This window comes from Leucoraja erinacea, chromosome 15 (genome assembly GCF_028641065.1).
Source record: "Leucoraja erinacea ecotype New England chromosome 15, Leri_hhj_1, whole genome shotgun sequence".
In the NCBI taxonomy this organism is placed as follows: domain Eukaryota; kingdom Metazoa; phylum Chordata; class Chondrichthyes; order Rajiformes; family Rajidae; genus Leucoraja; species Leucoraja erinaceus.
In genome coordinates, this window is record NC_073391.1 from 31041330 (window position 1) to 31056253 (window position 14924).

The 14924-nt window shown below is 40.9% G+C and overlaps 1 protein-coding gene across 3 annotated transcripts in view; it reads right to left on the reverse strand.

The window, feature by feature from the left end:
- The window catches only part of LOC129704118 (metal transporter CNNM2-like), a 114678-nt gene that overhangs the window by 24692 nt on the left and 75062 nt on the right, over nucleotides 1-14924 (reverse strand). For 2 of the 3 annotated variants that reach the window (XM_055647019.1, XM_055647020.1), the window contains exons 2-3: nucleotides 8012-8155; nucleotides 5448-5585 (exon numbers count right to left, since the gene is read on the reverse strand). In XM_055647019.1, coding sequence (XP_055502994.1) covers nucleotides 5448-5585; nucleotides 8012-8155 — 282 coding nt within the window. The remainder of the gene's footprint in view (nucleotides 1-5447; nucleotides 5586-8011; nucleotides 8156-14924) is intronic. The other variant, XM_055647021.1, reaches the window with a different exon arrangement.

Consider the following 14924-nt stretch of genomic DNA (forward strand, 5'->3'; position numbering starts at 1 on the left):
TGTTATTGTTTTCCTACAGAATCAAATTTAAATAATTTAACCACTGTAGCTAATAGGAATGGTACTGATAACCAAACAAGAATGCTCTTTTCTGTAGACCCTAATAGAAACAATTTGTTTTCTTTTACTAAACATCACTAAAAATCAGATTATTTAATTTTCTTGTCAAAAGCACAATCATAGAGAACAGCATAAACCATGTGCTTTTACTGCTTTTGCTTATCCTGAACATTTCAAATTCCTTATAGAATGTGAATTCATACAGGTTAATTGTCGCAGCAACTATCCAAATGCCACTCATTTCCCTCCCGAGATAATGTATGCTGTTTGATTGCTCCATTGTGGCAATATCTAAGACTAGTCCAATGTTGCCCTTTACCATTATCCATGTCTGTGGAAGGGTACAAATCTAGACTTTGTAGTTGTTAGGATCTACAAAATTAGCAGCTTACAATGTTATGAGAATGCAAATGTGGTATTTGGGATATTCACAAAAACATTGCCTGCAAAATACCCCAAAAATGTAATGATTTGCTCTATGAGATTTGAATAAATTCCAGTTGTGTACAGCTGCTTAACAACATCTGTGCCTCTAAAAAAAATGAACTCAATTTTAAATTGAAGTTTTCAAAATCTTTCAAAATAAGGTTTTCAGCTACTAGACTTAAGGGCCTGTCCCACTTGCATGCGTTTGGCGCGACCAAACGGAAGCGGAGTTCGCGCTAAGTTTGCGGTAAGTATGCGCAAAGTTCGTGCTTGGCGTAATTTACGTCATACTCACCAATCAGCTGGGCAGGAGGCGGGCCGACTGAATTTGGACGTCGCACGCCGTCGGGCGGTGAGGTCATCACGCAACGGCACGCCGGGCGGTGATGTCATCGCGCAACGCCACACGCTAGGTGTACATAGTCAAGACGCTGGGTACGACGTCAAGACGCTGCGAACGCCTTCAAGACGCTACGTACGCCCTCAATGTACCTGCGGGCCGACAGGCCGTTGGCGCGCGGAATTTTCGGACAGTGCAGGATTTTCGGAGCCCCGCACGATATCGGGAACAGCCCCGCACAACTCCGTACGCCTCCGCGCTTCGAAGTGGGACCGGCCCCGCGCGGCCGTATGCCTCAAGCGACCACGTTTGGTCGCGCTAGACGCATGCAATCGCATGCTGGTGGGACATGCCCTTTAGTTTAATAAACATTCTAAATTTTAATTGGCAACAAGTAAAATGTTCACTTAAATTGGTGCTTCTTGGTTTGTGCTGTTCTATATGATTGGCTATCCCACATGCATAATGTTATCATTTGTGGTACATGCCAGAGATACCCTGTTGACTAATGTTGAGAATGTGTTGATGGCTTGGATTTAACCAATCAGATCTTCAAGTTCAACAGCAAACACCAGCCTATCACCATTGACCACTAAATCTGTTCTGCAGAGACGGTTACTATATAATTATTGAACAATCTTTTACGTAGAAATACTAGTTCATATTTTTATTAATTACTTAGGTCAAGAAAGTCAATTGTAGGCTATAATTAAAATAAAAAAATGCTTCCTCCTCAATCAAAAAAAGTAGTATCTCAGGTTTGAATTTTGCGTGTTCCGAGCGTAATTTTAGCTTAATTTTAATAAGCTAGTGACCAAACATTGGACTTTCTTGGCTTGTTTAATCTTTCTGCACAACAAAAGGCCTACCGGATAATTCTGTGTAGCTGCCTCAGTGTAGTTGTCCTTGCTTGTCTCTCCCCAACCTTCACTGATATGCAGAAGTGGGTTCCTAATTGACAGTGCAGGGCCTTCCTGCCCATTCCACCCCCAGAAACGTTTAGACGGTTAGCTAAGCCTCACCCTAGGCTTATCAACCAAAACTGTCAAAACAAATTAAACCTCTGTAAATGCCTCTGCCATTAAACCATTTTCTAAAATTGAAAATTACCAATCCTGTAAAATAATAAAAATTAGGAAAAATTGCAACTATTAAAAATATAAACAATTGAATATTTAATTAAGTCAAATACCCATATTAGTTCAATAAAATAAAATTTCCTGAAATTTTCCAATCAGCGTCACAGCCATTCCTCGCCAGGAATTAAGTCATTGAATCTGTGACAGTTTCACCACTCAAATATCTCAGCTTAACTGGTAGGAGACTGTGCAATATGGGCAGAATGACACGTTACAGTTTCTAGCTGTCGTTACGTACATTAAGGTGGATAGATCTATGGGCCAAAATGAAAGATCAAGCACATATTACGTTGCTATGGATTACAAGGCTACTCTGGGATATTTGTATCATCAATAGCCACTACTGAGGTGACATAAGAATGGAGGGTAGCTAATGTTGTGCCTCTATTTAAGAAAAGTTGTATGGAAAAACCTGGGAAAAACAGACCAGTAAGTCTTATGCCATTGATAAGATGTTGGGAGGGGGGGGGGGGGGGGTTCTGAGAGATAAGATCTACATGCATTTGGAAAGGCAAAGATTGATCAGGGGCAGTCAGCATGTCTCAGTGCTTGGAAAATTGTCTCACACAAAGTTTGATTGAATTTTAGAAGAGGTGACCAAGAAGATTAATGAGGGCAGTGCAGAAGATGGTGTCTGCAAGACATGGTACCACATGGTAGACTGGTCTGCAAGGCACCAAGGTGACCTCGCAAACTGGATACAACATTGGCCTGAAGATAGGAAATTGAGGGTAGTGTTTGCAAACAAGGCCTGTAAGAAATGGTGTCCCACACCGATTGTCACTGGGTCCACTGTTGTTCATTATTTATATCAACAATTTGGAAGTGAATGCAGGTAGCATCTATTTGTGGATGACACGAACATTGTTGGTATAGTAGACAGTGAAGGTGGTTATCCATGATTACAATTGTATCTTGACCAGCTGGGCCAATAGAAAAACTAAATGCCAAGGAACCAAGTAAAACACCTTAGTGAAAGGGAAAGTTAACAGATTTTGAATGAGTGTACACATTAAAATTTCTATCATACAAATACCACTGTACTTTATGATTGAACCAAGCTTAATAAATATTAACTTCTTAGTTATAGAATTTCCCAAAAGCTCAACACATTAGGCATTGTAGGACCAATTCATAGAATTGGAAATACATGAGACAAACATTAAAATAGCAAATGTTCTTGTATTAGCTTGTATTAAATGTCAAGACAAATCAAGCAACCAATTGCTCTGAAGGGCAGAGGTTTTTTTATAGATGCTGGAAAAATAGAGGAATTTGTTTTTCTGTAGTTTCATTACATATGCAGCCATTACTAAAAGCGCATTTGTCAAATAATACCTATAACTTTCATTTTTGAACTAACAGAAATTTTAGTCATAGCAATGAATGCCTCAAGACAAATGAGTGGCTGAATGGGAATAGTTCACCTTTCGTTGATAGAAACTGCGGTCAATTACCCTTGCAGTTTTGATTGGGAGGTCTTCACTCAATCTAGTCAACAATCTAGAACAAACTATCCTTCATTTAGTAGTCATAGGCCACAATGCATGTCAATGGCACAGCTACTGCTTTAGATGTACTGTAACATTACTGTGTTAACTCGCAATGTTCAGCAAAGTTTTATTTTACTTATAATTTACATTTAAAATGTTGCTCTAATTTCCCAGAGTAGAATATTATTGTATGCAATTTATTTTGTATCATGCTGTATTACGTATCAGTACAGTATGTACCAGTTTTGAAAACTTGTTATGTAATACTTTAAGTTCACTACATGGATAGATGAGGGTAGTTGTAAAAAAATGCAAAATGGATTTTCCTGGAAGTAGTAAGCTTGAACTGCTATAGTAGGTATAGTGAAGGTGTTTCTGCAGCAGACACAAAATGCTGAAGTAACTCAGCGGGACAGGCAGCATCTCTGGAGAGAAGGAATGGGTGACTGAAGAAGTCTGAATTGGTTCTTCAATCTGAAGAAAGGTCTCGACCCGAAACGTCACCCATTCATTCTCTCCAGAGATGCTGCCTGCCCCACAGCATTTAAACCAGCATCTGCAGTTCTTTCCTACACATTTCTGTAGTGTTGCTTGATCGGAAGGTCACTAGTCAGAAAACTGAATGACTTGCTAGTCCATTTCAAAAGGCAGTCAAGTCAACCATATTATGGGACCCAAGGTGAACAGGTCAAAAGATGACAAGTTTGTTTCTTCAAATAATTAGTTAATCAGCTGGATTCTTATGACACCCCGACTAATTAATCGGCTCTTTGATCAAAACCAAAATTTTATTCTTGTTTTTTGGAAACTTCGCAAACCAACAGTGGGATATTTTTCAGCATGACTTCTCTGGTTTATTGTGCGTATCAGCTTCAAATGTCCCTGAACCAATATTACATTTATTTTTTGGATAACTGTCAGAAAGAAAACAGTCCAATTTGATAACCCAATACAATAGCATTTTGCCATTTTTTAAACATTACTGGAAAAGCTTGTGCTATTTGGTTGGGTGGGAAAGTTTTCAATGATATAAATAGGATAAACAGCAGTATTTTACTTTCCCCAAAGATAATCCTCACCTTGAGGTACATAAATTCCCGCCTCAAACTGTGCATTTTAAATGGCTGCTGTAATGAACTTTACAAGTCAGGGGAAAAGAATAATCCCAATTCCTAGAAACCAAGAACAAAGTCAAGTTTCAAATTAATTCTTAATATCCTAGCCATCGCAATTAATGGACAATAAAAATATTATGTATAAATGGCATTAAGCCTTGTGACTATGAGCTACTCGTTCAATAATGTCACTTTCGTACTAAAACAATAAACACTTGCATTATAAACTAAGTTTAATCATACCGAACATCCAACGATTGGCGTAAAAAAAGCAAAACAGAAAGAGGATAGTTGGGAGTGATGGGTTGAAGAAGTGGATTAAAAAAAAGAGGCATAGAAATTTGAGGAAATTGGCAAGTGTATGACCCAGGTTACCAAAATCAGGGATGACGGGGAGTACATAGACACCACAGCCAATTAAAGATGGAGGTGTTTGTAAAAGGAATTCAATGGAGAACAACAAAGATACACAAAATGCTGGAGTAATTCAGCGGGATGGGCAGCATCTCTGGAGAAAAGGAATGGGTGGCATTTCAGGTTGAGACCTTTCTTCGGGTATCGACCCGAAACATCACCCATTCCTTCTCTCCAGACCGCTGGCTGTGACGCTGAGTTACTCCAGCATTTTCGGTGCATCTGCTGTTCCTTCGTACACATCAATGGGGAGCAATGCAGATAAGAGCTGTTGAGAGGCAGAAGAAAAGGTTGAAACACTTCGAATAGCAAAGGAGATGAAACAGAATGTAGGATAGAATGTCAAATGAGGAGTGAAATATAATGGTTATGGAAGAAGAATTAAAAAATCATCATTAACATGACCACCACTATCACCCCAGTATTCAATCTTTTTTTATAATTGTTAAGATAAACTTGCCTGTTGCTAGGAAACGATGTGTTGCCAATAGCAGCTGTGGCGAGATCTTAACTTTCATCTCACTATCTGTTGGTTTGAAGGCAGAGAAATCCTGTTTCCTTTCACGATGGGTAATTTTCTTTTTGGTTCTGTTATCAGCTATAGATGTGGAAGATATTTGAGATGAATTGATTAAAGAAGATTAAAACACTTCCATAGGAACAATGATTGCCAGGTGAATCAGATTCTGAAAGCTTTAGATGAGAGAGAAACTATTTTTTTAATTAACCTGCTAGGCACTGCAGAGATGTAAGCTTTCAGTAATTGTAACCCAACTTACGTGACCTCTACTTACCAACTAATAAATGAGCTTAAATGGAATGCGGAAAAATATTTCAGTTTAAGGAAAGGAATAAAAGTTAAAAGATGAAGTTGCACCAAATGGTTAGAAAGTTTTTTTCCCATTTTATATCTTATGTTCAGATAAAAATCATTTTTATTCAGTTTAACTGTAGTTTTATGGGACAATGTAAAGATAAACATTACAAAAAGTAAAATAAATGATTAAAATAAAAGTATTTATAGGTGTGAACATTTTACCCATTATAGGTGTGAACATATTACCCATTATTCAAAACAAGGTGCTATACATATTTATTTTCCAATTGCTAAGGCTGACTGCATTCCTCTAGTCATAGAGCAAAACGGCACAGAAACTGACACATAGGCCTAACTCGTCCATGTTAACCAAGGTGCTCTCTCCAAGCTCATTTACCCACATTGTCCATATCAGCCATAAGCTTAATACAGAAGCAACAGCAAGTGGCATGAAATCTTTACAAGCTTCCTATTGTAAAGAGTTTCTGGGCTCTTGCCTCTGCCTCTGCCTCCTTGCATATTGTACACATTTTTTAAATGTGTTTTTTAACCTCAGAAAAATAGCTTTCAGGTGTTGTGAGGTAGGGCCAAAACAACAATATTAACATACTCCACAGTGCATTTAATTGCTAATTCAAGCAATCGTCATTACTATTATTTTCTTTGATGCAGTCTTTACTGGGAACATTCTGTCTGTCTTGTGAATGAACCAAGGCAGCTTAGGAAGTATTCTCTCTTCATTAGTACAGTCTGGTCTGCTGCGTAGACTTGTTATTAACATTGAATACGATAGATAAAAGACAACAAGGTATAGCCCGATTGTAACCTCTCTACATTAACTATTTTGATTTCACCTTAGAGATATTCTCTTTATTCTACTCATTCCTCCACAACCTGCTACTGAAAAGTCATGACTTTTGCCTCTTTCCTAGTTCTGACCAAGGGTCTCGGAACCAAATGGTAAACTCCATTTCTACTTCGCTGATGCTGCCGACCTGCTCGGTATTTCCAGTTTTCTATTTTTATTTCAAGGTAGTTTATACTCTTTCGATGATTTAATCAGGTCAATTATTTTCCTGTCCTATCTGCCTTGGTAGCAAAGTGATGACTAATACAAAGAACAGTTGAAGATCAATTGATTCAGTAAGAATGTTTAAAATGCTGGATTTTCGTCCAATGAAGCTATTTCATGGCTCCAAATGGTGCATGGTGATTTTGTAAGCAGCTTGAAAAATACCCAAATAAAGCAAAATAAATTCTACCTTCTGTAGAAAATCAGTGTGTCAGGCAGCATCTGAGGAGAGAAATTGCCAGATTACGTTTTCTGTCAGGCCCCATCTTCAGACGAATGGGGTAATGGGTGGGGGGAGAAGAGGGTGAGAGAAAGATGAAAGAGATAGGCGAAGGTTAAAACCTGGCACGGGAATGCAGATGAGGGGTGCGTTGGTGGAGAGATTGACAGATGGGTGGAAATAGAGATGAAAAGGGTGTCAAAAAGAAAGGAAATGAAATGAAAAGCCAGAAGGAAGGGATATAGGTGGAAAGGGACGGAGTTGGAGGGGATCGAAAGGAAATGGGGATTGGTTGGGTGGCATTGAAAATAAGAGGAAGGAGAGAAAAGGATGTCTGGTAGAAGATATTAAGTCAACTTGGTTCACTTAGCTGAAAATGTATTCTTTGAGATGATGTTCAAGTCCCACAAATTAGATGCACACAAAAGTATTTTTTGGATGAGATATTAAAGTGATTGTTGTGTGATATTCATTTAACACTAGACGATCCAGTGGCTTTTTTGATGAGAAACGGAGTTCTCTCCAACACCCAATTGCCTGAAAATGGTGCTGACATTGGCTTGTTTATGCTGCTGGCATTTTGAGGAGTTTGCAAAAATAGCATTGGTGATATTTCTGCAGTGCTTTGAGGTTAATGTAGCCCAAGTCTCTGTAAAACATGAGAGGGCATAGATCATGGTTGCCTAGTACAACCCCAGAACTCTGCAGTAATGAGAGTACATTAACAAAAATACCTCAACAAGCATGTGGCACTGGAACTAGCTGCATATTCTAAGCTATGTAGACAAGATGATGATGAAGGAAGAATATCACAAAAGTTCTTATTCATACTTCCCCTCGAAAAGAAATATGTTTCATGACAAAAATAGTTTGCATGCTACAGTAAAGGAAGGGGATAGCACCAAGATCACTCACTATATAAATCAGTTTCATCCAAGATCTCGGATTTGATTATTTCTTCAATTACATCCTCGAGCGTGACGATACCAAGCACCTCATAAAATGGATCTCCTTCCCCTTCATTGTTCACTCTCTGTACTATTGCCAGGTGGGATTTACCTAAAGATAGAGGAAAAAAATTAATGTAAATCAATGTAATACATGCGCTTATCTGAAGGACTGTTCACTTAAGTATAAAGAGTGAAATACTTTCTTGTACAAATTTAGAAATCTGTAACCACATCCATTAACAGAATTTGTATAAACAAGAGGCTATTGGACATGGAAGAATAAAAGGTTTACATTAGATTAAAAATGTATCACATTGCATTAGATCTGAGCAATATGTGATCAAATTAAATAATTCTTTATGCACATTTATTGTATTGTCAAACTTAATTAAAAAAAATCATAGGCATTCCCATAGGAATAATCAAATTCAGTGGACTAATATAAATATCCTCTTGTACAACTTCACCAAAAATGTAGCCCATTTATAAGCTAGACGCAAGGGAGGAAATTCATTTCACAACTGGCTACAAGTAAGATTAATATCATTTTAATAAATGCACAAACTGGCCTAATCACAGATAATGATGAGTTAGGCACGTACCTCTGTTGACTAAAATTATAAAATGGTAATTATTAAATATAAATAGTAAAGGCACGGGAGAATTATGCCTACCTGAGAGATCGATCTCTTAGGTGGGCATAATTCTCCCGTGCCTTTCATCCGCAGTACATGTAACACGCGAAAGTGCAACTCACGTGCCGTCAACACTGCTTCAAGCCTTCAATGACAACGGTCTATAAAGGCAGCTGAAATTCTGCCTTTGCACCGTGGACTGCGTGCATGTGCTGCACAGCATACTGCGCATGCATAGCGCAAGTTTCTTGGCGGGTTTTTCAAACATGGATTGTCATTATCTTAAGAGTATCTTAAGAAACAAAGAGAGAAGAATGGAGTTTGTGTACAAATAATGTGGTAGATAGCTTTCTTTGAGCTATATGTTTTTAAATACTTTATTAAGAGATAAGGCTTTTGAAGACAAATTACTCAGGTGTAATTGGTGGTTCAATGGTGGAATGAGTTAGCAGGTTCAAATTCCAAGGTGTTAAAATCTTGGATTTGATCATAGATCCTGCGCACCAGACCTGGAGCATCTGACAATCTCATGCCGCCCATTCTACCTTCCCCGGGAGTTCGGCTCAGTGATCGTCACAGCCGTCTACATTCCACTGCAGGCGGACACCGACGTGGCACTATCAGCCCTACACGATGTGCTATGTCGACATCAAAACAAATACCCGGATGCGGCTATCTATGGTGGTGGCTGGAGATTTTAATAAATCAAATCTCAAGATGGTCATGCCGAACTTCTACCAACAAATCACGTGTGCCACCACGGGGGAGAGGACATTGGACCACTGCTATACGCCATTCAGGAAGGGCTACAAGGCCGTTTCACTCCCTCCCCTAGGAAAATCTGACCACGCTGCCATTTTCCTGCTGCCGGAGTATAAACAGAGGATAGTTCGGGAAGCGGTAGAGACGAGGGACGTAAAGCGGTGGTCCGACCAGTCAGAGGCCATGCTGCAAGGTGCACTGAGCGATGTCGACTGGAATATGTTCCAAGCAAGTTCCAGTGACGTCAGTGAGTTCGCGGAAGCAGTCACGGACTTCATCGCAACAATAACCAACTACATCGTCCCCACGGTAAGGGTAAGCACCTTTCCGAACCAAAAACCCTGGGTAGACAGGTCCGTTCGTGTTGCCTTGAATGCTTGCACCGCTGCCTACAACTCGGGCCTGGCATCAGGAAACTTGGACGTCTACAAGGTAGAGTCCTACCGACTGCGAAGGGCAGTGAAGGACGCAAAAAGGAGGTACAGGGGCAAGATGGAGTCACAGATGGAGCAGCAGGACACCAGAAGCCTGTGGCAGGGGCTACGGACTGTAACCAACTACCGGAGCACCCCACCCTCATCCTCAAGTGCCGGCATCTCCCTAGCTGATGACTTGAACTCCTTTTATGCTCGTTTCGAGATGGGCAACACCACCCCAGGTCTGCCGACTATGGACAATACCGCCAGCGTCGGTAGAGATAGGAAGGGGAGGAGACAGCAAGAGCTAACAAAATTGGGAGAATTCAATGTTCATGCCCAATGATGCAGACTCCCCAAGCAGAATACGAGGTGCTGTCCCTCCAATTTCCAGATTCAGATTCAATTTAATTGTCATTGTCAGTGTACAGTACAGAGACAACGAAATGCATTTAGCATCTCCCTTGAAGAGCGACATAGCAAACGATTTGAATAAATAATAATAAGTGTCCGGGGGGGGGGGGGGGGGGGGGGGTGATTGGCAGTCACCGAGGTACGTTGTTGAGTAGAGTGACAGCCGCTGGAAAGAAGCTGTTCCTTGACCTGCTGGTTCGGCAACGGAGAGACCTGTAGCGCCTCCCGGATGGTAGGAGGGTAAACAGTCCATGGTTGGGGTGAGAGCAGTCCTTGGCGATGCGGAGCGCCCTCCGCAGACAGAGCTTGCTTTGGACAGACTCAATGGAGGGGAGCGTGGAACCGGTGATGCGTTGGGCAATTTTCACCACCCTCTGCAATGCCTTCCGGTCGGAGACAGAGCAGTTGCCATACCATACTGTGATACAGTTGGTAAGGATGCTCTCGATGGTGCAGCGGTAGAAGTTCACCAGGATCTGAGGAGACAGATGGACCTTCTTCAGTCTCCTCAGGAAGAAGAGACCCTGATGAGCCTTCTTGATCAGAGTAGAGGTATTGTGGGTCCAAGAGAGGTCATCGGAGATGTTGACTCCCAGGAACCTGAAGCTAGAAACACGTTCCACCTCCGTCCCGTTAATGTGGATGGGGGTGTGCGTGCCGCCTCTGGACTTCCTGAAGTCTACAATTAGCTCCTTGGTCTTCTTGGAGTTAAGGGCCAGGTTGTTGTCAGCGCACCATGCTGCTAAGTGCTGGACCTCCTCCCTGTAGGCCAGCTCATCGTTGTTGCTGATGAGGCCAATCACCGTTGTATCATCTGCATACTTGATGATGGTGTTAGTACCATGTACAGGTGTGCAGTCATAGGTGAAGAGGGAGTAGAGGAGGGGGCTCAGCACACAGCCCTGAGGAACGCCGGTGTTCAGGGTGAGGGTTGAAGAGGTGTGCTTGTCTAACCTCACAGACTGGGGTCTGTTGGTTAGAAAGTCCAGTATCCAGTTGCAGAGGGAGGGGTCGATGCCGGGTTACCGAGTTTGGTGATCAGTTTTGATGGAATAATGGTGTTGAATGCTGAGCTGTAATCGATGAACAGCATCCGGTGGTGCTCGCTCTGGCCATGGAGGAGACCCAGGACAGAGAGGTCGGATACGGAATGGGAGGGGGAATTGAAGTGCTGAGCCACCGGGAGGTCAGGTTGGTTAATGCGGACCTAGCGGAGGTGTTCGGTGAAACGATCGCCAAGCCTCCGCTTGGTCTCCCCGGTGGCTCCATTAACCAACCTGACCTCCCGGTGGCTCGCTGATCTACATCGGTGAGACCAAGCAGAGGCAATTCTATTAAATATTAGGTTTAAAGCAATTGTTGAAACCTAAGAATACCAGGATTTGAATTTAATCTTATGAAAACAGTTATGTGTACACTCTTTTTAATTTCCATAAAATGAGAAGGATATTAAAGCAACATAGAAATGGTATTGTGCAATTTCAATTCCGACTGTGAGTAAATAATTAAATTATGAAGATTGGGATGCGTTTCATTGAAAGGCCATTTTTGGATGATTTGAGACATACTTAGAATCATAGAGCGATACAGCGTGGAACAGGCCCTTCGCCCCAACGTGCCCACACCGGTCAACATCTCCCAGCTACACTCATCCCACCTGCCTGCATTTGGCCCACATCCCTCCAAACCAGTCCTATCCATGTAATTATCTAACTGTTTCTTAAATGTTGGGATCGCCCCTGCCTCTCCCTCCTGCTCTGGGTGTGTTCCCTACACCCACCACCCTTTCTGTGAAAAGGTTATCCCTCAGATTCCTATTAAATCTTTTCCCCTTCACCTTAAACCTATGTCCACTGGTCTTAGATTCACCTACGCTGGGCAAGAGACTCCGTGCATCTGCCTAATTCATTCCTCTCATAATTTTATATGTACCTCTAAATCACTCCTCATCCTCCTGCACTCCAAGGAATAGAGTCCCAGCTACTCAACCTCTCCCTATAGCTCAGACCCGCTAGTTCTGGCAACATCCTCATAAATCCTCTGTACCCTTTCCAGCTTAACAATATCTTTCTTATTACATGGTGCCCAGAACTGAACACAATATTCTAAATGCAGCCTCACCAAAGCCTTATACAACTGCAACATGACCTCTCAACTTCTATACTCAAATTACTTCAGATCACAGGTAGTCAAGCCAACTTTATTTGTCACTAACACATACAAGATGTGCAGTGAAATGAAAGTGGCAATGCCTGCGGAGTGTGCAAAAACAATGAAACAACAAAACAGAACATAATAGAAGCAGTATTGAGATTTTAGAAAAGTAAAAAGACACAACACAACAGTAAATTAGTCCCTGGTGAGATAAGAGTTCACAGCCTTGATGGCCTGTGTGAAGAAACTCCGTCTCATCCTCTGTTTTCGCAAGGTGACAGCAGCCTGACCGTAGCAACTGGAACAGTCCGGTGGTCGGGGTCCTTCATTATGTTGCTGGTGCTGGAGTGAGTGCAGTTCCCATAGTGCATCCCCGTTTGTTCCTCTGGTTTCCAGACAGAGAGAGACAGAGAGAGACAGAGAGAGACAGAGAGCGACAGAGAGCGACAGAGAGCGACAGAGAGCGACAGAGAGCGACAGAGGCAGAGGCAGGCAGGCACGTACGCACACCAAAGAATATAGATATTCTCTACACTACACTCCCAGATAAAAATAAATATCAACACCGGCTTAAAAACAATGTGCTGCAACAATGGCCCTTTTCAAAGAGGAAAAAGGTTGTCACTAAAAGATTACGATATTCATAAAAATTCAACCAGCAGCAATAAAAAAAGTTGTGGATTTTCAATTAAGAATCCTTAATACGAGAAAATTAGGAGATTTATTTTGCAGAAAATGTATATATTTTTTAATCTGAAATACAATTCTCTTCATAGCTTTGGTAAATGCGAGTTTATTACCACAGGTGGTGCATACATAATTTAGCAGTTAAATGCAAAAGCTTGTAATTTTCATCTGACAGCATGTAAAAGAGTAAAGCTTGTCTTTCTAACTCAATTTACGAGTTATCAATTATTTTATTTCCAAAAGGCAACATACTGAAGATCTGCTTAGTGACAAAACCTTGAGATAGTCCTGTTTTCTATTCATTCAGAGCAGACAATTTCCAACTTCTTGGAGATCACTCAAGCTCACCTTTTAGCTATGTTACCCAACCTAAATATCCATTTAAATCTTGATGTGAAAGAAAATGAACTAATATGCAAATATACTAATAGATAACATATCTACTGCAATAGGTGATAGTCAGGCTATAAATTAACTCAAGTTATTCTTTGGACTCGAGTTACAGCTATGACCTTAACCTGAAGGGGGAGGATTACAGAATTAAAAAAATAATACCGTTTTATACCGGCTCCATTTGAAATACTGCACTCATACCTGACCATTGTCCCATAGCTGTTCATTTATTTTCAAATGGCAACTTTACTGCAGTTTTTTTATTTTACAGTTATATTTGGAGAACAGGAGCAAGGTCAACAACTACAAAAAGCATCTTGTGATGATCAAAAATTTATTTAGATAGAGGCATTGCTCTAATTTTAATTCTTAGATTGAGGACATCAAATGTCAACATTTGTGTTTTAAAATTGATTGAATTGATTGAAAGGCATAGCATGGAAACAGGACCTTCAGCCCACGCTGACCATCGATCAGCTTTTCACACTGATTCGATGTTATTCCATTTTTTGCATCCAATTCCTACACTAAGTGCAATTCACTGAAGCCATTAACCTACAAACACAGACGTTTTTGGGGTATGGGAGGAACCCGAGCACTTGGAGGAAACCCATGCAGTCACTGGGAGAACATGCAAACTCAAGATCGATAGCACCAGAGATCAGGATCAAACCTGGTTCTCGAGCTGTGTGGCAGCAGCTCTATCCGCTGCACCATCGTGCCACCCCAACAATGTACCCAAACAAATTGTACCAAAACGTTGTTAACTAAAAATTGCCACCACACACCTATTGCATTGTATTCAACAAATACTAGCTATAGTTTGGTTTTATTTGGGCATTGTAAATCTGCAATACAAACAACTTGGAGACTACAGTTCATATCTTAGCCATAATTGGCTTTCAGACCATGATACGATAAATAATACATAATATACAGGCAGAATGATAATGCTTTCCTTCAAAAGTAATTTTGCACAGCCACTTTTTCCACAAGGACAGTCTTAATTTAAAAAATATGCCAGCTTTTAATTATACCTCTGGCCATTTCTCCCAACAAATTTGCACAACACTTTCTTTTGTACATGAGGACAATCTGTATCACTAAAGACATGAAAACATTGCTATTTTTGTCACTGAGATGCATTTAATTAAGTGCTTATCAGTGCACTCAGTATGTAGGAACCACATCAATTACAGAACACACCTTTCAGAGCACACCCAGAACTCACTTTGCACATTCTAATATGGTTTCATACAATGTCATCCGCCTCCATGGCCTCGGATGCACTGGTATCCAGGATCGCCATCACAGATATCAGATCGTCCTTCCTGAAAGTGAACCTGCGGAAAGCAAGTCGTCTGGATGGAGTAAGAAGGAACTGCAGATGCCGGTTAATACAAAAGATAGACAGAGT